This window comes from Balaenoptera physalus (assembly GCF_965194825.1).
Source record: "Balaenoptera physalus genome assembly, chromosome: 12".
In the NCBI taxonomy this organism is placed as follows: Eukaryota; Metazoa; Chordata; class Mammalia; order Artiodactyla; family Balaenopteridae; genus Balaenoptera; species Balaenoptera physalus.
Window position 1 is genome coordinate 53,701,418 of NC_138897.1, and position 25,615 is coordinate 53,727,032.

At 38.6% G+C, this 25,615-nt stretch overlaps 2 protein-coding genes across 3 annotated transcripts in view; both read left to right on the top strand.

Moving 5' to 3' along the window:
• LOC309639189 (tigger transposable element-derived protein 1-like) overlaps positions 1 to 25,615 on the top strand; it is a 389,152-nt gene that overhangs the window by 301,667 nt on the left and 61,870 nt on the right. The gene's annotated exons all lie outside the window — the stretch shown is intronic.
• CHST9 (carbohydrate sulfotransferase 9) overlaps positions 1 to 25,615 on the top strand; it is a 240,158-nt gene that overhangs the window by 90,214 nt on the left and 124,329 nt on the right. For both annotated transcript variants that reach the window (XM_082416188.1, XM_082416189.1), the window contains one exon: positions 21,006 to 21,044. In XM_082416188.1, the coding sequence (XP_082272314.1) occupies positions 21,006 to 21,044 (39 nt within the window). The remainder of the gene's footprint in view (positions 1 to 21,005; positions 21,045 to 25,615) is intronic.

Here is a 25,615-nt window from a genome sequence, read left to right on the forward strand (position 1 = left end):
TTTGTAGATCTAAAAGGAGCAGAATATCTTTAGACTAAGTTTTTAAACAATTTTTCACTTTTAATAAGAGAAAATAATGTTTCATAAGTTTGTTCAGTGGTCAAAAACCACTTTTAGGAGTAAATGATTGAAAATGTATTTCATAAAGAAATGATCCTTGCCTCTTTTTATTCCTCTTATTTTCTCCAGATTAATTTCCACAAAATATTTGTATTGTCTTTTTTTTTTTTTTTCCTATGGGATCTTATCATCACTTGATTATTGTTCCTTACAGGGGCATGATTGAAGTTGAGGGAGAAAGAGGAACAGGCAGGAAAAGTTGGAGAAGGAATCATTTATGAGAGTCTTCTTTGCAGGGAAGAGAGGGAAAATGGATAATTTTTAGAGTCCCCAAAGTAATATAATATGCAACAGTTATAACTTGCTTGTTTTCTCACAGATTATAAAAATAATCTGCTTTGAGTTTCAGATCATGCCCTAGTGTTGCTGCAATAAAATGCTTGAGGGGCAGAGGGGCTTAATAAACTAAAAACTGGATAGATACTCCCAAAATAATCAAGTGGCCTGTCAATCTACATATATTAGATTTAACACTCTAAAGCTCACTGTAACTACTCCTTTTTAAATTCTACTTTTACAGAAGGGTGCATAGGGCCTATAGAAAAATGGAGATAGGGTGTAGGACTAGAAACACTCAAAACAGTCCACTTTTTCATAAAAATAGATAAATGGAAAAGAAATATGTTGGGTACTAGCCCTGCTTTGAAATTGACAGAATTTAGTGGTTGAGTTCCTTGACCCTGTTACAAGAAGGCTTTTTATTTTTTTTTTAGGTTTCTTTCTTTCTTTCTTCCTTTTTAAATTTCTAAAGAGGAGGAAAATGTCAGGTAGTGGTATGTTGTTACTGCCACAAAATATTATTAAAGCATAACTACCAAGCCAGAAAGCATCACTCTGTAAGTTTAATGCAGTGTCAATTTTGATCTAGGTATTTTGCTCTCCAAAAAGATGCTTACTCTCCTAAACAAAAATGAACTGAATGGATTTCAAAAAAAAAAGTCTGTATTGGTAAGATGTCAGTATAGTTTGCCATCCAAATAAGCAAATACAGACATTCACATAGGTGAGTATATGAATTTGTAACTTTGGTTGAACGATGAAAATATTGATCGGGTGGTGCAGTGATAAATGGTACCACTTTACCTTCAAGAGGCAATTAGAAAATTGGATCATACTACTTGAATTTAAAGTTTCGAACATAGAAAATTTGGTCTTGACAATAACAGCAAAAATCAGAGGCATCAAGATCAAATGAGATCATACACATGAAAGAGAAACCACTACAGAAATGTAAGGCTTCATTAGTGTAATCATTAGCAAGACTTGAAGAGATTTACTGAACATGGTGATTTCCTGGAAGTCATGATATTTACAAAGTTTAATGAGACCTATTTAGTTAATCCTTTTAGAAATGACTTTAATTGTTTTTAATAACCAAATAAATATACATATGAAATTCAAATAATTTAGAATATATAATGAGACATCATTAATGAAAAAAGACAACTAGATTTACATGAAATTGTATGTAAAATATCACCAACTCGTTAAGACACTTCATTAAATAATGAATGTAGGAGATATGTGAATAATTTAGGCATCTTGGGGATAGTGGGATCCTGCCAGGTTTACGGAATCATATTGATTTTTACTGTGGTTTGAAAGTTGTTAATTTAGAGCCCTCATTTATTGAGAACATGATATCCAATATTTCTTCTCATTTTTATAATAACTCTAATATTCAGTAGTTTAGTATTATTGCTTCTATCTTGAACATGAGGAGCTGGAAATACATAGAGGAAAGCAATTGGCCTAGATCTTGTAACTTTTAAGTAGAAGAATAAGGATCCAAATGCAGGCCCTCCCTTTACTTGTTAATGCCTAACAATTAATATTCAAAACATGCAAATCAGTAAAAGCAGTCTTACACAGTGCTCTTTTCCTTTATTTTTAAATTTTATTGAAGTATAGTTGAGTTACAATTTGTGTTCATTTCTGCTGTACAACAAAGTGACTCACTTATACATATATATATTCTTTTTTTTCATATTCTTTTCCCTTACGGTTTATCACAGGATATTGAATATAGTTCCCTGTGCTCTACAGTGTTATCCATTCTGTATATGCTGGGGGGCTTTTTCTTATAGTTGTTTTTTTTTTTTTTTTTAGAGGGTGAGTTCCATATTTTAAATTTATTTATTTATTTGTTTATTTATTTATGGCTGTGTTGGGTCTTCGTTTCTGTGCGAGGGCTTTCTCTAGTTGCGGCAAGCGGGGGCCACTCTTCATCGCGGTGCGCGGGCCTCTCACTATCATGGCCTCTCTTGTTGCGGAGCACAGGCTCCAGACGCGCAGACTCAGTAGTTGTGGCTCACGGGCCCAGTTGCTCCGCGGCATGTGGGATTTTCCCAGACCAGGGCTCGAACCCGTGTCCCCTGCGTTGGCAGGCAGATTCTCAACCACTGCGCCACCAGGGAAGCCCTCTTATAGTTTTTAACCTTTTGATTTCGTTGCCCAGATTCAAAATTCTTCTACCCTTCCTGAGTCGACCATTCTTTTGATAACCAAATAAGCAGACTCTTCCCGCATCCCCTGTAAAGTCCAGTGTCCTCTGTCCGCCCCAGTGGGCTTATCATTTCTTCTGCTCATCAGCTATGCCATTTTCTGCCTATGCTCCTACTCCATGTTTTATCTCCTAGAACCAAATGCTCTGCAGTATATCAGTCCAGAACCTTTTGCCACACTATCATGCCTAACCAACTTTCGTTGATTTGGGAGGTTCAGAGAATAGTGTCCAGCACATTATAGAATTGGAAACAACTTACATTGAAAGTAGTTATTGCGGTTGCAAACGTGTGTTGACCATTTCCTAAAAAGGGAATTTCTTATTGGTTGTATCTTTCCTTCGGTTCTAACCGACCACCATATTCATATATAAACCTGAACCCGGCCCCTCCCTTTTTAGACCATTTTTCCCCTAACTTTTTCAGAGTTATTTAACCTCTCAAAAAAATTAATGAATAGCTCCACAATTCCTCTTATTTTATTATACAGAAAAATCCACCCTTCCTTTTCTGCACACTCTCTCAACTAAACTATCCCAGGAATCTCACTTTCATAACCAAAGTGGGTTTTTAAGGCACCAGGGAATTTTCCTAAAGAACAGTTTCCCTAGCGATGGCATTCTGCCACTCCCCTAGAAGGCAAAAAGTGGCTGCCATTTGTTTTGTTTTTAATAGGAAACCCTCTTTCTTGTTACATTGGTATTTTCAATGCATATTTATTTTCACACAATGGTTATGAAAGATACCAGAATGACAAAAATAAAATTCTTGGTTTTCCAGAATTGGGAGAAAATATCCCAAAGGCCCTTGTATTCCTTTGAAAGCAGACTAAAGTCTGACCAAATGTAGCTGGCTGTGAGGTATACTTCACTCAGCAAATTTCCTTAAAATGCATGTATTTTAATTCTGTTCCATGGAATTATTCAACCTTAAGGTTGAAATATTAAGATGCTTATTGAAGACTTTTCTGTCGCTTAAACACAGAAAGAAAAGCTCCAGGTGGTGGATCTCCTTTCTCTCCCCTTGGGTTAATATATTACAGCCCTTACTGTGTGCACCAAAACTAAACATCTTGCCAGGGGACACATACCCCATGTGTCCTGCTAAGGAGGTGGTGTGCAATGCTTGAAATGTTTGAGATGACAAATAGCCCAGCAGGTCTGGCCTCTTCTCCTCCTGCCCTGCTCTGCTGGCAATCTATTTCAAATTGTGTGTGCATTGTCGGGTGAACATGTATCCATGAGTGCCAACTTCACCCCAAGCAGTGTCCTATCGAATATGGGATTAAGTGAAAATCTCTGGAGACCAGCCAGAGAATGAAAGTGCGCTTGATCACCAGAGGCACAATCAGCTGAACAGAAGAAACCTCTATGTTCCATGCTTCTTTCAAATGTTTGTGTTGTCATGTGCAATTCTGTGAAATATTTCTGAAAAGGCAAACAATAAAAATATGCACCAACCGCATTCTTTAGATGAATAGTTCACCCATCCATGGGGGCATCGTTTGGACACCAAGAACAAAATCTAGGTTTTGAACGATCTTGAGTTGAAGCTGGCCTTGCCATTTTGTTTAAAGCCCAAATAGTACTTTCTACCACAAAAATGTCCCCTCTCTGAATCTCAGGAAACAGAGTGCAATGACTGTGTTAATAATTCTGGTGGCATCCGGATGGGTAGATATTGTTGGAAGCCAGACACAGCAACCTGGCTTCATCAGGCTGAGTCCATGGAAATGATGGCAGAGTTCACAACCTGCTTTTTTTTTTTCACTTTAAGGCTGAGCTATTGCAAGTGTGTGATCTGGATTTTGTAACATCTTCCTCATCTTTTTGAAATGACTCTTTTCTATATGTATATGTCTTATCACTTTTCCAGGATTTCCTACCAGTTTCTCAAGAACTGATGTCACCCTGCCTATTAATGCTCAGGCTTGATTTTTTTCCCCCCAAATATTTGGCAGTGTCACAACACAGTTAAAAAAAATCATCAAAGTGTTTTCTATAGATATTCAGTATTCTGAGAGAAATCTCTTATGTGTTTGAGAGTATAAGTGAGTCGTACACATGTGGAAATGACATCTCCCCTTCCAGAGCTACCCCAGGAAAGATGAAAGGATGAAAGTAATATTACAAAGGTCTACAACTCTCCGGGCCTCCCCTCCACTGCCCTCAGCCAGATTTAAATACAGTTGGTTCAACTGGAAGATAAAAAACTGAAATTTACAAAAAAAAAAAAAAGTATGCAAATCACCTTGTAACTTTTTTCAAAAGTCTGTAGCAAATAGTGAATTGGGGAATTTAAAATCAAAGTGACAGATTGGGGCTATGTAAGCAACCAGTTCAGATAATTTTATGGAAAATAAAACTTACATATTTCGCACAACAAAGGGAAAAGAATAGATTTGACCCATTTCCAAAAACCTTCAGAGAACATTTTGTACAAATGAAAGTGGATCATCTCTATCCTGTAATACCATGTGAGAAGGAAAGGCTTACCCTGTCCCACTTTGTTTACTTTATACCAGTATAATGTTTTCACTTTTTTAATAGATAAATTTAACAATGATTCATTTATAAAGAAATTTGATTGAATTTCATTTATTTGTATTTTACCCACTTAGAGTAAACATTGCTAAGAGTTTTTGAGATAGGAAACTGGAGACTGCACAAATAAAAAGGATAATTTAAAACATCTGTGTCTTTCAGTTTTGTATAGAAATTAAACCAACATCACAGAAAAATCTGAGAGAGCATATGCCGTAACCAGTATGATCTTCGAAAGTCCTGGATTCAGATCCAGATTCTAACACTTACTGGGTAATCTTCAGCGAGTTCACCTCTCTGAGACTTTGTTGTTTTCTCATTTATCATCTGTGGATAAAATACCTCCCCCTTCCTTCCCTTGCAGTGTTATGAGAATTCACTGAGACACTGTTTATGAGCCCATCATTTCCATGCATTCTTACAGGAGCTACCCTCAGTGTCTGTGTCATGACAGACCTGCCCTGTAATTGCTGGGTCTGGGGCAGGAGAACCAATATAACCCCCTTTTCTTTCTACCTTCATCACAGCCCTCCATCACAGCCCTTCCAGCATCATGAGGGGCCTCACTCACATGCACTGGGACCAGTCTGCACACACATCCAAGCCCCAGGCATCCTTTGAACACCCCTCTACAAGCCTTGTACCAGTGGTGCAATATGGTCTCCCCTTCTAGAGTTCTGGTCTGGGGAGAAAGCCCATACGACCCTGCAGGGCCTCGGGGATGTTTGGCCAGGGAAGTCTGGCATCCCAGGTACCCAGTGCATGGTCCAGGTAAGGCATGGACTCCATGGGCAAACATTTTGGTCCTTCTCACCCTCTGTGAAGTGACGTGTCTGGAAGAGCACAAGACCGGACCCTCTAAAGTGTAGCCCCTATAGCCGGGGAGTAGTCTCACCCCCACAATTCCTGGGGCTCTCTGAAAGGCAGTCCTCTTTCCTTTCCTTCAGGTTTTATTTCTAGTTCTTTTAGCATAGAAGATGTAGTGAAATAATTATTTTGCATTCCCAGTTTATTTTGCATAGAATACTACTGTTTTATTGTTGACCTGTGTACAATATACACAATGCTTTCAGCTGCAAGTAACTAAAAACTGTCACTTAAACATTAAAAGGTTAAATAACCCATAACAAGAAATCTCAGGGTAGGGTGGTTCCATCGTACATGAATTCAGAGCCTCAGGGACGTCCTCCTGGGGTCTGTTCCCTTCAGTCCTCCCTGCAGTGTGTGGTGTTCTTCTCCTGTTCCAGGCATCATACCTAGATGTGACAACATCCACAGAAAGAAAAGAAGGTAAATAAACTCAAAATGGATTAAAGACCTAAATGTAAGGCCAGACACTATCAAACTCTTAGAGGAAAACATAAGCAGAACACTCTATGACATAAATCACAGCAAGATCCTTTCTTTTTTTTCAAGATCCTTTTTGACCCACCTCCTAGAGAAATGGAAATAAAAACAAAAATAAACAAATGGGACCTAATGAAACTTAAAAGCTTTTGCACAGCAAAGGAAACCATAAACAAGACCAAAAGACAACCCTCAGAATGGGAGAAAATATTTGCAAATGAAGCAACTCACAAAGGATTAATCTCCAAAATTTACAAGCAGCTCATGCAGCTCAATATCAAAAAAACAAACAACCCAATCCAAAAATGGGCAGAAGACCTAAATAGACATTTCTCCAAAGAAGATATACAGATTGCCAAAAAACACATGAAAGAATGCTCAACATCATTAATCATTAGAGAAATGCAAATCAAAACTACAATGAGATATCATCTCACACCAGTCAGAATGGCCATCATCAAAAATCTACAAACAATAAATGCTGGAGAGGGTGTGGAGAAAAGGCAACCCTCTTGCACTGTTGGTGGGAATGTAAATTGATACAGCCACTATGGAGAACAGTATGGAGGTTCCTTAAAAAACTAAAAATAGAACTACCATACGACCCAGCAATCCCACTACTGGGCATATACCCTGAGAAAACCATAACTCAAAAAGAGTCATGTACCAAAATGTTCATTGCAACTCTATTTACAATAGCCAGGAAATGGAAGCAACCTAAGTGTCCATCAACAGATGAATGGATAAAGAAGATGTGGCACATACATACAGTGGAATATTACTCCGCCATAAAAAGAAACGAAATTGAGTTATTTGTAGTGAGGTGGATGGAGTTAGAGTCTGTCATACAGAGTGAAGTAAATCAGAAAGAGAAAAACAAATACCGCATGCTAACACATATATATGGAATCTAAGGAAAAAAAAAAATGGTCGTGAAGATCCTAGGGGCAAGACAGGAATAAAGACACAGACCGACTAGAAAATGGACTTGAGGACACGGGGAGGGGGAAGGGTAAGCTGGGATGAAGTGAGAGCGTGGCATGGACATATATACACTACCAAACGTAAAATAGATAGCTAGTGGGAAGCAGCCGCATAGCACAGGGATATCAGCGCAGTGCTTTGTGACCCCCTAGAGGGGTGGGATAGGGAGGGTGGGAGGGAGACGCAAGAGGGAAGAGATATGGGGATATATGTATATGTATAACTGATTCACTTTGTTATAAAGCAGAAACTAACACACCATTGTAAAGCAATTATACTCCAATAAAGATGTTAAAAAAGAAAAACAAATTTAAAAAAAAGAAAAAAAGAAGGTGTTTTCTCCCATCTGTTGTTTTTTATTGGCATGGGAAACCTTTCAGTGAAATTCTTCAACAGAATCCATCTGACATGTCATTGGCCAGAAATGTCAAATGACCATCTAAAGAAAGGGGAGTGGGACCACGATGGTGAGTTTGTGTCAGTCATGTTTCATCCATGTCATCCATATGATTGGAGGGTCGGGTACCAGCATGGAACAAGAGGAGCTGTGACTGGAGAGGAGGCACTCAGCTGTGTCTGCCATAGTAAACAAAGCTAGAAAGTTACTCCCCTCCCCTGGGAATGCCAGATTCTCAGTCTTGTGCAAATCTAAGCTTGCAGCGGCTGAAGTCGGTGAGAATACTCTCCTCCATGCTCCCACCCCCTTCCTGTGTCCACCTGCACCCTCTCCGGGGTGGGGGAGTGGGAGGTGCTCTACTTCCTGTCTTTCTGGGTAAGCTGCATTGGAAGGAGCTCCCCTCTGCTCTGTGTCAGCCCTGGCTTGCTTTTTCCGAAATCAGCATCTCACACCGAATACCAATAAAAGATTTCGCCAGAAAATAACTTATTGCCTTAGGTGTTCAGATGATATTTATTTCCCTTCCCTCCTGGAGCGTCTCCTCTTCTGTCTCTGTTATTAGGTAAAGGCCCACTTCCAGCCCCTGCTGGGGGCCACATCCATTGAGCCAGTCAACAGACTCTGCTTTCCACGGCCCTTCCCTTGGCCGTGAGTTTCTTGTCTACTCTTTACAGAGTGTTGCAGACATAAAATGCTGAGCTTTCTGCCCGTCATGTCATAGGGGCTTGACAACATTTCTCTCTCGTTGCTTTCTCTGAAGGACCCAAGTGTTGGTGAGCCTCTTCCCCTATACATAAAATGGACTAAATCATTAACAACTTTTCTAGTAAACTCGGGTAGTCAACCAGGTTTACAGAGGCTAGTCTTACAAGACCACAAAGTACACTGCAAAGCCTGAAAGCAGTAAATCCATGGCCACTAATCTACGCACACTTTCTTCATCGTCTTCCTTCAGTCTGTGAAATAAGAGCTTCCCTGCATGTCTAAGGCCCAAACCTTTGATGCGGGTCAATGTGAAGGAAAGGATAAGTATGATGAGGAGTTTTTAAAGATAAAAAAGGAAAAACTTGGGGCTAGTGGGAATGAAAATGGTGCTGACATCTCAAAGAGTAAAATGAAGCTCACCTCTGGCCCCTAGCAGCTTTCTTCACAGGCTAATGAGGAGATGATTAAGAACACAGGAGAGAGCAGTGAAATGTGCTCATTTCCTTCAGATGAAAAGCTGGGCTGGATTGTGTGTCCATGAGCCAAATAAATTGTATTTAAAGTGAACAAACTCCAACTTCACAAGCATAGTGTCTGACTGGAGTCAAATCATTACTTTTCTTAATGAAATGTTTCACCTTGTCGCCTTCATACAGAAAATGAACCTTAAATAATATCAAAGCTCTTAATTCAATATAGATTCTACTAATTTATCCTTTAAAAGTAAATCTACCCAGGGAAAGTAAGATAATTTTAAATTATTTAGCAGAAATGGCTGATGAATCTTTTTAGTGTTTCAGTTCAGAGGGTTTCTGTATAATTTCCAACCATCAGCGATAAAGTTTTTGAAGCCTGGATGAATATTTAAATATTGCTTCAAACGGGTGCCTCATTTGATGGTTGACAAGTTCTGAAATGCTACATAATTGGCAAGTCTCCACTTTACTTTTGATTGATAATCTGGACATAGGCTAATATTGTAATACTTTTATTAAACCAAAGTACATGTTAATCTATATAGGTTGTACATAAATTAACCACACTCAATAATAACAGGTTTCATTCTGTGTCATGAAGAGGAATAAGTTTAAATGCTAAAATGCTGGATAATAGAACATATTTATAGGTGTAGTTGAGCAAGCCATCTTAGGAAAGAAGGAACCTAGGTGAGCCCTGCTTTAAGGGGAAAAAAAAAATCAATATATACTGGTATATATTGATAGGTTTATCAATAAATATTCTTACTATGAAAACAGAAAAAGGAGTTGTTTTTATTATCTTTTGATGTATAACAAGCTATGCCAAAACTTAATGGTATAAAACAAACTTTTATTTTGCTTTCAGTTTGGTGGGTTAGAAATTTGGAAAAGGTTCAGCTGGGCAATTTGTCTAATCAATATGGTGTTCGCTGAAGCAACTGGAGCTAGAAAATCCACTTCCAGGATGGCCTCATCATCCACACACAAGTTTGGCCCCTGGGTTGGGATGGCTGGAACAGCTAGTTGTCAGTCATGTATGTTTCAGGCAGCTCACTTTCCACGGGGCCTCCAGGTGTGGCTTGCTTGAGCTTCCTCACAGCATGGTGGCCTCAGGGTAGTCTTTCTTACGCTATGGCCAGACTTCTCTCAGAGCAAGTATTAAAAGACTCGGGAAGTGGGAGCTGCCTGATTTTCAAGACCTAGAAACTGGCATTTCCAGCATATTCTACTCGTTAAGCAATTTACGAAGGCCTGAACAGTTCAGTAGGAAGGAAACTGACTCCACCTCTTGAAACGTGGTTATTGTTATTCTAGCACAGGACTGAATAATTATATTATGAAGAGATTCTTTATTTTGCAAAATAATTCATTCCTATTTCTTTTATATAATGAAGATTCCAAGGGCACCTAGAATATTATGTCACTTAAGAATAATTATTCACGGGGCTTCCCTGGTGGCGCAGTGGTTAAGAATCTGCCTGCCAGTGCAGGGGACACGTGTTCAAGCCCTTGTCCGGGAAGATCCCACGTGCCGCAGAGCAACTAAGCCTGTGCGCTACAACTACTGAGCCTGTGCTCTAGAGCCCGTGAGCCACAACTACTGAGCCCACGTGCCACAACTACTGAAGCCTGTGCACCTAGAGCCTGTGCTCCACAACAAGAGAAGCCACCACAACGAGAAGCCTGCACACCGCAACGAGGAGTAGCCCCCGCTCGCTGCAACTAGAGAAAAGCTTGTGTGCAGCAACGAAGTCCCAACGCAGCCAAAAATAAAATAAATAAAATAAAATAAAATAAATTTATTTTAAAAAAAGAATAATTATTCACATCTAATGTACAAGGAACATGTTATTGCACAAAGGAAAGTACAAATGCACACATCCCTGCTTTGGTCAGTAGCTGAAACATATATTAGTAAAACTAGCATTCCCATTTTGCAGATATATTTAAGACCTGGGTTTGGGTTGATTGGATTTTTTTCCAATCTGACTTCAACATCTAAAGGTCTTCCAAAAAACTTCTCTGCCAACAAATGACTGCTTCAGAATGAGGTTCTGAATATCAAAAGGTTTACTCTAAGATTTAATTCACCCAGGCCAATGTTGGGAATCTGAAAGGAACTGTTGCTTGTCACATTAATTTTGTGCTTGTCAGGTGGATCTAAGTCGGAAGAAATTCTATACTTGAGAATTTCCAAGAGAACATAAAACTGTTGTTTCTCCTACTGATTTTCCTATTTCTCTGTAGAGGGGTCAGCCCAGGAAAAATCTTGGAGCATTCAGTTCTTCTCAGGCTTTTTACACGCGATGACGGATGGCAGACCCCAGGGCTAGGGGGCACAGATGGAGTATCAGCTCTGCCAGGGCAGATGGCCAACCTCAGAGGCCAGATCTATCGGTATCGATACGTTTCTGAAGGGCCGTTTTCTGTGGCTCAGTGTACGCTGTCTGGAGCTCACAGCATGCAGTGTGCCCATAATGGCTCTGTCTGCCTAAGCATCCTAGTGACACATCAACTCAGCAAATAGAAACGGACAAAAGAGCAAGTGGAGTTTATCTAAGCGTGCAGGAGGGCAGGGAGGGTCCACAGCCATAGAGGCTCATCGCAGTGTCTGCTGAGGCCAGTGCCATTTCAGCATCAGCATAAATCCAGGTATCAATAATAAAATAAACTCCTCTGCTTTTTTGTACAATTGACCAAAGAGAAACTATGCAGTTTCTACAGTCTATTTTTTAAAACTTTTTATTTTATATTGGAGTATAGTTGATTAACAATGTTGTGTTAGTTTCAGGTGTACAGCAGAGTGATTCAGTTATACATATACATGTATCTCTTCTTTTTCAACTTCTTCTCCCATTTAGGTTGTTATATAATATTGATCAGAGTTCCTTGTGCTATATAATAGGTCCTTTTTGGTTTTAGACTAGCTGGTCTTTACAGTGGCTTAGTTAGGTGTCTCTGTTCCTGCCCTATAGTACGGTACTTAAAATCTTCTCACATTCCTGTTTGTACAACTTCTTTTGGTATTATTGAAAGATAGTATTTACCTATCTAACTAAAGAGACCTGTGAATCTTGGAAATGTCAAGTTACTTGTTCAAGGTCTTACCATTTGTTTCAAGGAATAAGTTCTGGTCATGAGGTCCTCTGGTTTCTAGAAAAGCTCTCCCTTTCTATTTAGACCGTATCAGACTGTTGACAGTTCCATAGCTGCTGGTCAGTACAAAATTTGGGAACGGATTTGGACCACACATGCTGGGTTCTAAAATCGTGTCATCTGAGCTCATAATTGGGGAGAGTTTGCCATATCAATGTGTTTTATCAAACCTATTTGTATTTGGAAAGAGCTACGAGGAGAGGAAAGGAATTCACTAAAGTGAAAAGCTACTTCTCGATTAGAAATTCTAAGGGAAAGCAAGAAAGAGATGTGATGGTAAAAATCTGAAGAAACTCTCAAAATAAACTTTATAATATTTGTGTAAACAAAGCCATTGACCTTGAGAATATGTAGAAGTATCATATGTTACCAGGGACCACCTGACATGGAACATTCATAAAGAGAAGCACCTGGCAATACGCTATGTTGCTATTTTCCAGGCACTGAAGTGAGAACATTATAAACGGGATTGCATTATGCACTCAAAATATTTAGGATTATTATTAAACACATTATTTTGTTTAACCCTCACAATGACCCTGTGAAGTAGGAACTAGCATTATCCCTATTTCCAGATAAATACAATTTAGAGAGGTTAAATGATGCGCCAGTGTCCCACATTGATTAAGTGGAAGAGCTCTTTACCACTCTACAGACCTGCCTGTAATCACTGCAGCCAGTAAGCTCAGAAAGGGTACAGATCTCAGCTTCAAAGTCTAATCCTGCTAATCACTAACTGGGACCTTGTGCCATGTCAGAGAATTTTCTGAGCCCCCTTTCTCCACTGGAAAATGGAAGTAATTTTCATCTACTCCATGAATTGGCGACTGAGAAATTGGTGTGCAGTGAGGGAAGCTTGATAAGATTCCATGACAGACTTTATTACACAATGATGGAAGCAGGTAGAAGAGGGTATATTTTGGAGATTAGACTATATCTGATTGTAAAATCACAGGACACACACCACATGTACATACATGTAATGCATTATGTATATGTAGATATATGAATATATATACACACATATATATGTGTATACCCACTATTTGTATATGTGCATACACATAAAGATGTATATATGTGTGCACAAAATTTTCTTTTCCTTAGAAGTGGAATAAGATACTGACTTGTGATACAAACACCCTGCTCATTATTGGTGAGACATCGTTGGATTGCCATGTGTGTGTCTGTGGTTTTAAAAGATCAGAAACAATCACTTCGATTAAGGGACTATTTCTGTACTGAAGTACTGAAATGTGCTATAAGTGGATATATATTTAATGTTTCTCCATGAAACCATATCAACCCCAAGTCTAAAATAGCTTTTAAAAATATCGACTCAGTTAGTTGTGAAAATTAAAGTAAATAATTTTTAAGTGTTATTAGGGTGCCCGACTCAGAGTAGGTACTAAATAAATACCAAACTACTAAAAAAGTTCAAAACCTGAAGGTCTTTTTAGCATTCTACTCTTGAAACATTATTATTAGGTATTTAGCAGCTAAAATAAGCAGTTCATTTATTCAAACAAATAATTTGATAAATAATGAATAGCTAGTTTTTAAAAAGTCTATGGAAATATTTTAACAAAATAATTTATTCAGGCAACCCTCCAAACCTAGGGACTGATTGTATACGGCTTATGGATAGATATCCAAATCCTTACCCCTCCCTACCTTTCACCCCAACTATTTTTTATCCTCTCGTTATTTATTTGCCACTAAGTAGTTCAGTGATTTGGCAAAGTTATTTACCAAATTTCTACCAAGTTTTCTTACCTGAAAATCGGTAGAATGTTTATAAAGTCTCATAATACTGTGAAGATAAAATGAATTAACACATATAATATGCTGATTACAGTGATGAGCACATAGATATTTTTTAATAAACATTAGCTACTATTATTAGCATGATTATAAAAATAGCACTCTGCTAATACCACTTGGAAACAATATTGGAAGTAAAACTCAAATTGTTTATGTTTTCAGTTGAAATACAAGAGTTAGGTAGAGATAGATACAATAGATAAATATAGATAAACAGATACTATGTATATGTATGTCTTGTGTACACACACACACACACACACACACACACACACACACAAGCACTAGAGAGAGAAGAGGAGACAACAGAAAGGAACATGTATTGAGGAGATACTCTATGCCTTGTTCCCAGGGTTACATAGCTCCTAGGGACCAGTGGTTAAGACAGGAAGTCCCTCCATCTAACTCCAAAGTCCATGTTTATTTCACTATATCATGCTGTTTCCTGTGGGAAGAGATTGACTAAGAAAAACCTTGCATTTAGGTGAATTTTATTTGCATTTAGGTGAATATATAAAATATATAAAATTCATATTCTCTCTGATTACAATCAATAAGCAGGAATCTTTGGTATACTAATACCCAAAACAACAGTAATTTTTTAAGATATTGATAAAGGCATTTTTTCTCCCATTACTCAAATGCACATTCTGAAGATTACTTTTCTCTTAAGTCTTGCATTAAAATAGCTAAACATGCAATAGTGGTGACCTGGGTGTTAGGCTGGCTCTACAAATCAGCTAGCACTGTAACCTAGTAACCCCGTCTGTAATTGAGGCATTTGAAGTGAGTGAATCTTAAAGCCCCGCCCTCTCTAAGTCCCTATAAAGTAAACAGAATTAAAACCCTACCTCCTTCTACTTTTCCTAGTTAACTCAGAAGTAGAGAAGTACTACAGATTCTCATTATCCAGAAATATTGCCAGCACTTTTCCATTAAAGTCTAGGTGAAACAAACGGTATTAAAAAAAAATTCATGGGAGTTCACATTATATTATCTGGTAGTTACGTTACTCTCCCCCGCTGCCTTTTTAAAAATAAGTAGCATGTGCACAGTAATTTTCCTTGTCATGATTCTATGCCATCTTCATAGTGCATTTTGCCAAAGAAACATTGGACATAAATGAACATTCTCAGGTATCCTAGCAACAGGATGTGATTAATAATACCTCTCAGAGCAGGGCAGATAAAATGCCTGTGACCGAATGCACACTCAGAATTGGCACTGAGAAATTGGTAGTGCAGTGAGGGAAGCTTGATAAGATTCCATGACAGACTTTATTACACAATGATGGAAGCAGGTAGAAGAGAGAGTATATTTTGGAGATTAGACTATGTCTGATTGTAAAATTACAAGATATATATCACATGTACATATACGTAATGCATTATATGTATGTATATATGCATATATTTACACACACATATGTGTATACCCACTATTTGTGTATATGTATACACATAAATACATATATATGTGTGCACAAAATTTTCTTTTCATTAGAAGTGACACAAGATACTGAGTTGCGGTACAAACACCTTGCTCATTATTGGTGAGACATCTTGGATTGCCGTTTACGTGCCTGTGGTCTTAAAAGATCAGAAACAATCACTTCGATTAAGGGACTACTTCCTTACTGAAGTATTGAAATGTGCTACAAGTGGATATATATTTAATGTTTCTCCATGAAACCATATCAACCCCAAGTCTAAAATAGCTTTTAAAAATGTCAAAACTCAGTTTATATAAATAAGTAGTCATGAGATGTGGAATTTTAACGTTCAACTAAATACATTTTCTCAGAAGAAAAGTTGGACCCTGCAAATTCCAGTTTTATGAAATTATAGTCCATTTTGTTTCCTCGCAGGTGGAGTGCTACCTCCAGGCTTAAAGAGGAGTAAGATGCAAACCATTCTTTAGTGCTTTGTTCTTAAAGTAGAATCTGTGTTACAATAAAGCACAACTAGAGCAAAATGTGTGTTCATTATTCTGATAGCCTCTGTTATTTTATCACCCACTTTTCTAATATAATAGCTTTCTAGGTTGTCCGCTGTAATGTAAATACTTGGTAAAAGCTCTGTTCTTGGTTGTACTTGGCTCAATGTTAACAGCACTAAAATAGCTTTCATGTTCTTTAGCATCTGAAGGAGGGTTGGGATGATACATAACTCCCCCTGCGTCCACTTAATCCCAAGCATTTGTGTTCCAGGCACTGTGAGGCTTGAGGAGACAGAGAGGCATAGGATACACCCCTTGCCCTAAAGGAGACCTCAGTCCAGCTGGGGAAATAAACACGCAATTGATTATAAACCATACACTGGAGTTAGTGCTGTAGCAAAGGTACAAATAAAGGACTAAAGGAGCATAGAAAGAAGGATGATTAATTCTGCAGGGAGTGGACCGTCGGGGGAGGTGGCACAAAGCCGAAGGCTTCACCGAAGGGCCAGCATCTGAGCTCAGCTCTGAAGGATGAATAGAGTTTTGATAGGCCCAAAGGACATGACAGGACATTCCAGGAAGCAGAAACACCATGCACAGGGAGTTGGAGGGGGAGGTACAATTCCTGACATAGTTGGTAAGTGTTCTGTATGGTGCTTCAGGGGTGGTAGCAGAAGGTAGGTCATGGCCAAATCTTCCAGGGTCATCAGTTTCATATTAGAGAATGTGTATTTTCATCTTTAATAGAGATCAGACTGCAAGGATGGAAAAACGATCACTAAAACCAAAGAAATCAGTAAGGAGCCTGTAGAAAATAACCCCAGGAAGAAATATCAAGTTTATGAAACAGGACAATGGCAATGAGAAAGGAGAGGTTAGATCTGAAAGGCCCTGTGGAGAGAGAATGTAGTGGTCTGAGGTTGAGTGAAAGGGAGGAGCTGATGGTTCTTAGGTTTCATGTTTGGGTGCCTGAGCAGATAGGAGGATAGCACTAAAGATACGCAGTTTGGGAGGGGAATATAATGAATGGTTTAAGTTGAGGACTTGCGTTGTGAAGTAGAAAATACAGATAGAGATTTCCAGTAGACCTAACACCTAGGTAGATTTTGGAGCTGGAGATGTAGGTCTCACATCATCTCTTTCTGTGAAGGTGAACACTGAGAGATAAGATCGCCCATACAGAGCAAGATAAAGAGACAAAACAGAAATCTAGAGGGTTGTCTCCAGTTAAGCAGTGCAATCTCTGTGTCTCTTGATCAATATAAGATTGTCTTATTTAACCAGTTTTTATTTTTCTCATTTGAAGTTTACGTAACTAAGAATAGAAATCTAAGTGATTCCTATAACAGAACTAATAGCATAATAAAACTAATGCAGAAGATTTATACAGCATTCCACAGTTTTACAGAGCCCTTTCATATAACACAAGGGCAGGGAACTGTTTGAGATCTCAGTGAAAAAACATTATCAGCAATGCCTTCCAGGCTCCCTTCTGAAACCTCGAACCCCAGTATTTTGTGTGAGTTTCCTCCATTTTTTGCTGGCTCTGCATATGGACTTATTTAATCCTCACAGCATTCGGGATAAGCAGGCTCTGATTCCCCACCGTACAGATGAGAAAGTCAGGGTGACTGATTGATCTGCCACAACTAACATCACTGTAGGTATATTCTATTAAGTAGTAAATTAACGTAAACTTTCATAATAAAATTATCCCATAAGTATTAATTACGTAATACTGCATAACAATTTACCCAAAACTTAGCAGCTGAAAACAACAGTAAACATTTATCACGTCACACGGTTTCTGTGGGGAACTCTGGAGTGGCTGATTGGGTTGTTCTGGGTCAGGGTCTCGCAGGAAGTTGCAGTCAAGGAGACAGCCAGAGCTGCGGCCATGTGAAGGTTTGAGTGAGGCTAGAGAATGGGCTGCTCATGTGCGGGCAAGTTGATGCTGACTGCTGGCAGGAGGCCTCAGTTCCTCGTTGGTTGTTGACTGGAGGCCTCAGTTCCTCTTTGTCTATTGACGGAGGCCTCAATTTCCCATTGGCTGTTGACTAGAGGCCTCAGTTCCTCATTGGCTATTGACTAGAGGCCTCAGTTCCTCATTGGCTGTTGACAGGAGGCCTCAGTTCCTCATTGGCTGTTGACAGAGGCCTCAATTTCCCATTGGCTGTTGACTAGAGGCCTCCGTTCCTCATTGGCTGTTGACAGGAGGCCTCAGTTCCTCTTTGACTGTTGACGGAGGCCTCAATTTCTCATTGGCTGTTGACTGGAGGCCTCCGTTCCTCATTGGCTGTTGACTAGAGGCCTCAGTTCCTCATTGGCTGTTGACTAGAGGCCTCCGTTCCTCATTGGCTGTTGACAGGAGGCCTCAGTTCCTTGCCACGTGGGTCTCTCCTTTGGGCTGCTTGGGTGTCCTCGTAACATGTTATCTGGATTCCCTCAGAGGAAGTACTCTGAGAGACAACAAAATGGAAGCCACAATGTTTTTTGAGGCCCAACCTTGGAAGTCACACTTGATTATTTCTGCAAAATCCTGGTGGTTACACAAGTCAGTCTAATTCAGTGTGGGAGCAGACAACACAAGGATACAAATGCCAGGAGGAGGGAAGACGAGGACCATTGGGGTCACCTTGGAGACTGGCTACCACACCCTGTTATTAATCTTCAATACATTCATTGTCAACTTTAAGGATTTATGATGCATTCTTATACACGTTAAAACTCTCCAAAAAGATGGGGTTTTTTAAACATCTTTTTAATAATTTTTTTTAATGATTCAGGACTAGCATTGAATAGCATTTTTTAAAATTCGTGAAAGTGTTTGAGACCCCTAGTATATAAAAATTTATAATCAAAGGTACATAGTGGCTTGCCCAATAAAAATCTTAAATGAGGAGGTACCCCATCATACTTGGTAATGAATGAAACCTTTAAATGGACCATTCATGCCATTTATCTGTTTGTATCATTGAAATAAATTGCATCAAACAAGTCCTCTGGAAATCACCCAAATGAATAGAATGTGAGATTAATCAAGATGCCAGTTAAATGAATTCTACACTTTGGGCAGCTGCACAAGGGAAGGATTATACGTTTTCCACCTTACAGTCTAGGATTTTAAAAGACACGAAGGGCTGGTAGAAAAACTTAAAGTTTACATGCAGCTTCCATAAACTCTCAGTAACTAGCTCCATCTGTGACAAGTTGATAAATGACAAGAAGGTGATGGCTGGAAGGGTGGCCCTCATTTACTCATCACAAAACCAAGGTTCTCACCTCAACTGTGGTGTTTACACACACCACTGCCCTGGTGCAACGTTTCCGATCTAAGCCTGTAAACATGCTGAAGTGTCCCAGAAACCCTGACTGAACTCCTGCCCAGACTGTTACCTCATCTCATTCATGTTTGTGCTGGCAAATATCGTGAACAAGTCATTTCCGCCTCAGCCTCATCTTCCTCATCGCCCACTACTCTTCAGACCCTCACAGCCTCTTACTATCCCCTCTCTGCTAAAACTTCTCTCTCATAGTCTAGCAACAACCGCGTGAACTCAGCGGTATCGGATGCTGTTGTCACCCCTGATACTTCTTAAAACTTTATTTATGGTACATGCCTTTGTGCTCTTTTGATCTCCGTGGAGGTCTGCTTCTCCTTCTGTCTTCTCATCGTCCTTCATCACAAAACAAGAGTAGAATTTTTGTTTTCTTGGTCACTGTCTTCAGCCCAGCCCTCTGTTCTGTCTGTCTTTATGTTTCCATTTCCCCCCTCAGCTCCAGCCATCTTCTCAAGATGGACATTTTCTGCATCTATAATTTCAGTTTTGATCTTTCTCCCAAACTCCGTCTCCTGGTAGCACTTCAAACTCATTAAGTCTAAAACTGAACTCATCATTCCCATGCTCCCACCCTATTTTACCATTTCCCCAAATTGCATCACCACACCCAAAGTCAACTAGCAGCCATTCATCTTGACCTTTCCTCTTTCCTTGCACTTCACATTTTGTAAACTCCTGGGCCCTATAGGTTCTGCCTTCCCACCGTCTCCTACACCCCTCACTTCCCTCCTCTCTGCTCCCACTGTCATACTCAACCAATTACCTCTTGCCCAACCTCTGGGACAGGGGTCCCCAACTCCCCGGCCGCAGACCTTCGGAACCGGGCCGCAGGAGGTGAGCGGTGGGCGAGCGAGCAAGGCTTCACCTGCCGCTCCCCATCGCTCCCCATCGCTCGCATTACTGCCTGAACCATCCCTCCCCTCCCCCGTCCAAAAATTGTCTTCCACAAAACCGGTCCCTGGTGCCAAAAAGGTTGGGGACCGCTGCTCTAGGATACGTCTTCCTATGGAAAGCTACTCTCATTCAAGTTTTTAAAGCAAGCCCTAAACATGACCCTTCTTGCTCAAATAGCCTTGTCCTACATAGCCCATTACTGTTTCTTTTGCCAAGAATCAATCCTTTCCCCTTTTCAAATTCCCCAAATCACACGTATCTCTCAAGGTCCAAATCAAATACTACTTTCTCCGTAACTTCATGGGCACCCTTTTATTTCTTAAAACAATCGTTTCATCCTCTCATATCTTTAAACATTTATACCCTTTGGGGGCACATCTCATTTCATGTTATATTGTCTGTCCTTTATCTTCCCAAGTAGGTTGTAAGAGGCCATGGTCTTATCTTAGTCAGGTGTTTACCCCCACGTAGAACAGTTTGTTCTATGGGGATTTGCACCTTGTAGGTTTATTGTTGAGTAAATGGCTCTTACTAACAAGATTTTTTAAACCCAGAAGCATGTTTAATGCATACTCATTAATTTTTGACTTTCGTAAATTGATTTGAGAATATTCTTCACCCCTTTCCTCTATGCCCAGTCATCTCTAGAAGAATGTTGGACACGGCTGACCTAGTGACTGTGTCTGGAAATTACCATAAACTGGGCTTTTGTCTTAGTTACATCATATTCTTATGGCTGCGCATTGCAACTGATCTGCCACTTCTTATTTCAGGGCGAGTGGAGCAGAAAAGAGAACAAAGAACAGCTTCAGGTAAGATGTTGACTAATTGGCCTCAGCTTTATGTCGTGTTTTTACTTCCACCTTGAAAAAAACATCGATTTGCAATGTAGTATTCAAAAACTCACCTAAAAATGTAATAGTTTATAATCCTAGACTTGACTGATTTTAAATTAATTAAAATAAATGAATGCATTTAGCTTTTTCACTTCCACATCAGTCATGTCCTTTTCATCCTATCTTTCTATTCAAACAAAAATAAGATGGCCTGTTATTTAATTTTTCCATGATTATCCATTTAAAAGGTAAGTGTTGCAAGCACTGATTTCAAAATATGAAGGTTGTAATCGTTGACAACTATTTCATCTTCCCAAATACCTATGAATCTCGATTATTTTTCTTAAACCCATTTGTGTAGCTGATGTTTTTCAGGACAGTGTCAACTACTTAACCAAGAAGAATCTTTACATTTTGGGGAAGTTTTAAAAACATTCCACTTCTAAATCCTAATATATATTCAGAAGTGAGTGATGCTTTGGCACAATGCCGTTGCACATAGTAGGAGCCAATATTTGCTATCTAATATAAAAATGAGTCTTCACATTTCCATATTTTCATCACTTGGCTTTTGGCTTAAAGTCATAAGGTAAGATAAATTTACCAAGTAAATCTTTGCATAAGGGCAATCTTCCAGCTCCCAATGCCCTAAAATTGTCAATATTTGTAGAGGATTCTAATTTGGCATATACACCTATGCCCACCACCCTTCCGAAGTCTTCACCAACCCACTATTTCATGATATGTGAGAGCGCCCAACATAAAGACACATTACTCCCAAACACTGTCTTTTTTCATTTTTTTAGTCTGGTAACAATGTATTATGTGTGTTTCCAAACAGTGAAGTCAACAGAAGACCAAAATCTGTGCTAATCAAAAAATGTATAAACAACCTAAGCCCCTGTCTCTTTTCTCCTTCCCAACCTTAGCATTCATCTCAGACAACTGGGCAACTTACTACCTGCATGATTTCCCTCTTAGATGTTATTGTTTGCATTCTCCTTGTGGCTCTTTTAAAACCTGATCATGAATACCAAAAAAAATGTGAAGGCGAGAAAGTATCTGGTGTCCTCACAGCTGTGCTTACCTCTATTATTGATCCTTGGGGGGAAATTATTTATACTGTTTCTGAAACGCTATTGCTATGATCCTGTAGGTATGGGCTTAAAGAAACTTTATAGTTGGGAAGAAAGCTAAACTGGCCAAAGTGTTAAGCCAGATGCCTCTTTAAGTTCCCTCCATGCTCATAGATTCTAATATGCTGTGTGACCAAGGTGACACAAAGGACTAGAGAGGCAGGAAAAGAACTCAGATTTCTTCATTCCTTATTCTTCCCAGTGTCCCCCATTCCTAAGCTTTCTTTTTAAATCAAAGTGCTAGTCAGTTTGATACTGTATTAGGTTTCTTGTTTAATAAAATATTTTTCAACAGTTGGAAAATCTTTTTAAGGCAACGGGAAACACTAATCACCAGGGTTCTGAGGAAACTCCCTTTATTAATGGAGCTCATTTTCCCCAACTGATTCACAGCTCGTCAATGTGTCCCATTTCTATGAGAAAGTGAAGTCAAGGAGAACTAATGGACAGAGCTCAAATTATTGGGGAAATGTTTTTGGCTCCTCATTTCAAAGAACACAAATCCTGCCCTCAGGAAATCTACATTTGTAAAGATAGTCTGAGTTTTCAAAATTGAGACATAACCTTTGCCAATGTGGTCCTAAGTATCACCATGTTCAATTTGTGGTGCCAGAATGAATGTCTGCCTCTTTATAAAGCATGTGCCTGAGATACCAGGAACATCATGGGCATCCCTGCTTCTCACTTCCTGCCTGGACTTCTTTATATCATTTGTTGTTCATTCTGCTCAGATTCTATGTCCTGTCTGCTGTATTAGACAATACACCCCACACCCTTTTGCTTATATTGGGTCTATCTCAGTATGGAAGAAAGAATTTAGAAGGAAAATATTGTAGACAAAAAAAAAAATTCCCCATTAAAATAGGGACTTCCAGGACCCTCACTTTTTGGGGTAGGTAAAGTTGGTTAATTCTTCATTTAAAGAATCTTGCACTAAGATGAAAGTTACAGAGGTAAGTTTTCACTCAGAAAAATAAATAACTTTCTAACAAGGAAACCTCTCCAGGACTGGAAAGAATGAGATTGTGTGAGTAAAACTGTACAGAGGTTGGGCCATCACCTGCAAGGGATGTTGATAAGAGATTCATGAAGAGTTTGGCTGAATCATTCCTAAAGTTCTTTCCAGTTTTATGTCTATGATTCTACTTACCATTATTACTTTATTGAAATGGTTCTACTGTGTGTGTACGGATCAACACAAAATAAAGCCTTCTAAATGGCTCACATTATATAACTGAACGAATCATGTTCCAAAACTTAGCTAAATCAGTTTAGACTGAGTATGAATATATAGCTAATATATGCTAATATGTAGCTAATATATGCTAATATATAGCTAATATATTAGCTAATATATAGCTAATATATGCTGAGTACAGCATATAGCTAATAGGGCTAAGACTGTAAAATAAAATTGTTCTATAGGATATTTAGCTTCTTTGGGGGAAAAAGTTGTTGTTTGCACCCTGACTGCAACCCCAGCTGTCATTTCAAGTATAATGCTGTTTTCAATAAGCCAGGAATGAGTCACAAGAGAATATGTATAACCTGATATCATTTTTGAAAAGCTATGGTAAGCTTAGCCATTTTTGAAAAATAATTCAAAGCATATGCCTCCTGACATTGGATTTGGAAACCCATGTCAAATTCATAAAACAAGGCCAGCAACATCAAAGCTAAATTTGGCTATTTGGGTTGGTAAAGAATATTACAAATATGTGGTGGTGTAATGGTAAATAGACAAATGTTAGGAGTCATGTTCCTGATATCGTCAATTATCTATTCGCCCTTGATTAGTTTAAGGACCCAATGTCCTCACCAGAAAAATAGAAAAAAAAAAAAGAAAAAAAAAACAGCTATATTCCATAGATTTCTACCTAAAACCTTTATTGAGTTTGAAGTGTTTTTATCTTATTAGGAGAAAAATCCCTTTTGAGGTCAAGGAATTCTTGCTCTTTAAAAAGCAACACAGCAAAAAATACAAAGAATTCACACAGAGAAAGGTGCTCCATAAATTATTACTTAGAAAAAGATAAATTAGAGGGCTTACTAGGGTAGGCTATACAGACGCCATCTCTTAAATATATATTGTTCCAATTTTTCCAAAAAGGAGAACACTTTCAAATCCAGTTAAGTATTAAGTAAAGAATAGCCATAGTGGACCAGAGAATGGAGTCATCAGTATAGATGATAATGCGTGTTTCAAAATGAATTTGGCTTCTTTTCATTTATGACATTAGAACATCCCTAAAATTCAAGATGTTTTTTTCATTTGCATAATTTGCAAAAAGTAACCGGTAAAAAGAACAATGCTATTTTTTTCTCAACTTAAAAGGTGGAATTTATTATTGGAAATTCAGCAAATGGTAGAACATCTGCTTTGCAAGTTTAGATCTTGCTACTTACTCTTTGACTGGGCTTTTCACTTCTGTGAAATGTTCTAAAACAGAAATAGCACCTCCATTTTAAAACTTTTAAACACACATTGAACATGCAGTCATTCAGGTTTTTTAAAAGTTAGATACTGAATAAATCCTTCCATCTGTGCGGGAATAGCATGTTCATTTTCTTACACGTTACTCATTTATTGAACGCAAATTTTCAAGTGGATGCATATCTAGTGTGATTTTCATCTGTGCTATTACTATTTTGTAATACTTTTTGCCACAGTTCTTATACCTCAAAAAACCCTCAAAAATAAACATGAGAAGACCTAATTTGTCATTGTCTTCATTACTGGTGACCAACAGTAAACATGAAGTTAGCAGGCAGGTTGTGTTGCAACAAATACGTTTAAGTAAACTGTCATTCTTGAAAAGTCTATCATTTCTTGGATTTTAATATTTTTTAATATTCTACATGTTTTATTTTCACTTTCAAAATCATTACTCCAGTTAGAATCAAGGTTGAAAATGCATACCATCCTAACTTGTTCATAGCTTACAAAAGCTCTTGTCACTTAATAATACTATATAACATATTTGAAGGTTGCTAAGAAAGTAGATCTTAAAAGTTCTCATCACAAGAAAAAAAGAAAGTTTGTAACCATGTGCAGTGACAAATGTTAACTAGACTTACTGTGATGATCATTTTGTGATATATACAAATATTGAATCATGTTGTACACTTAAAATTAATATAATATTACATGTCAATTATATCTCAATTAAAAAAAAAAAACTCTTGTCTTGATTCCATCTCATTTAGCACCACAAAGAGGGCAGAGAAGGAATCTGAGGAGGCATTTAGAAGTTGATGCATTCAATTTGCTAAACATTTTTGCAGTCCAGGCTTTGTGCTTGATACCGGAGAGGCAGTGGTGAATAAGATATGGCATTAATGTTCATTCACTTTCTGGGGGAGAAAAACAAATGCATACAGATGATTATAATCCAGTGTGAAGAGTGCCTT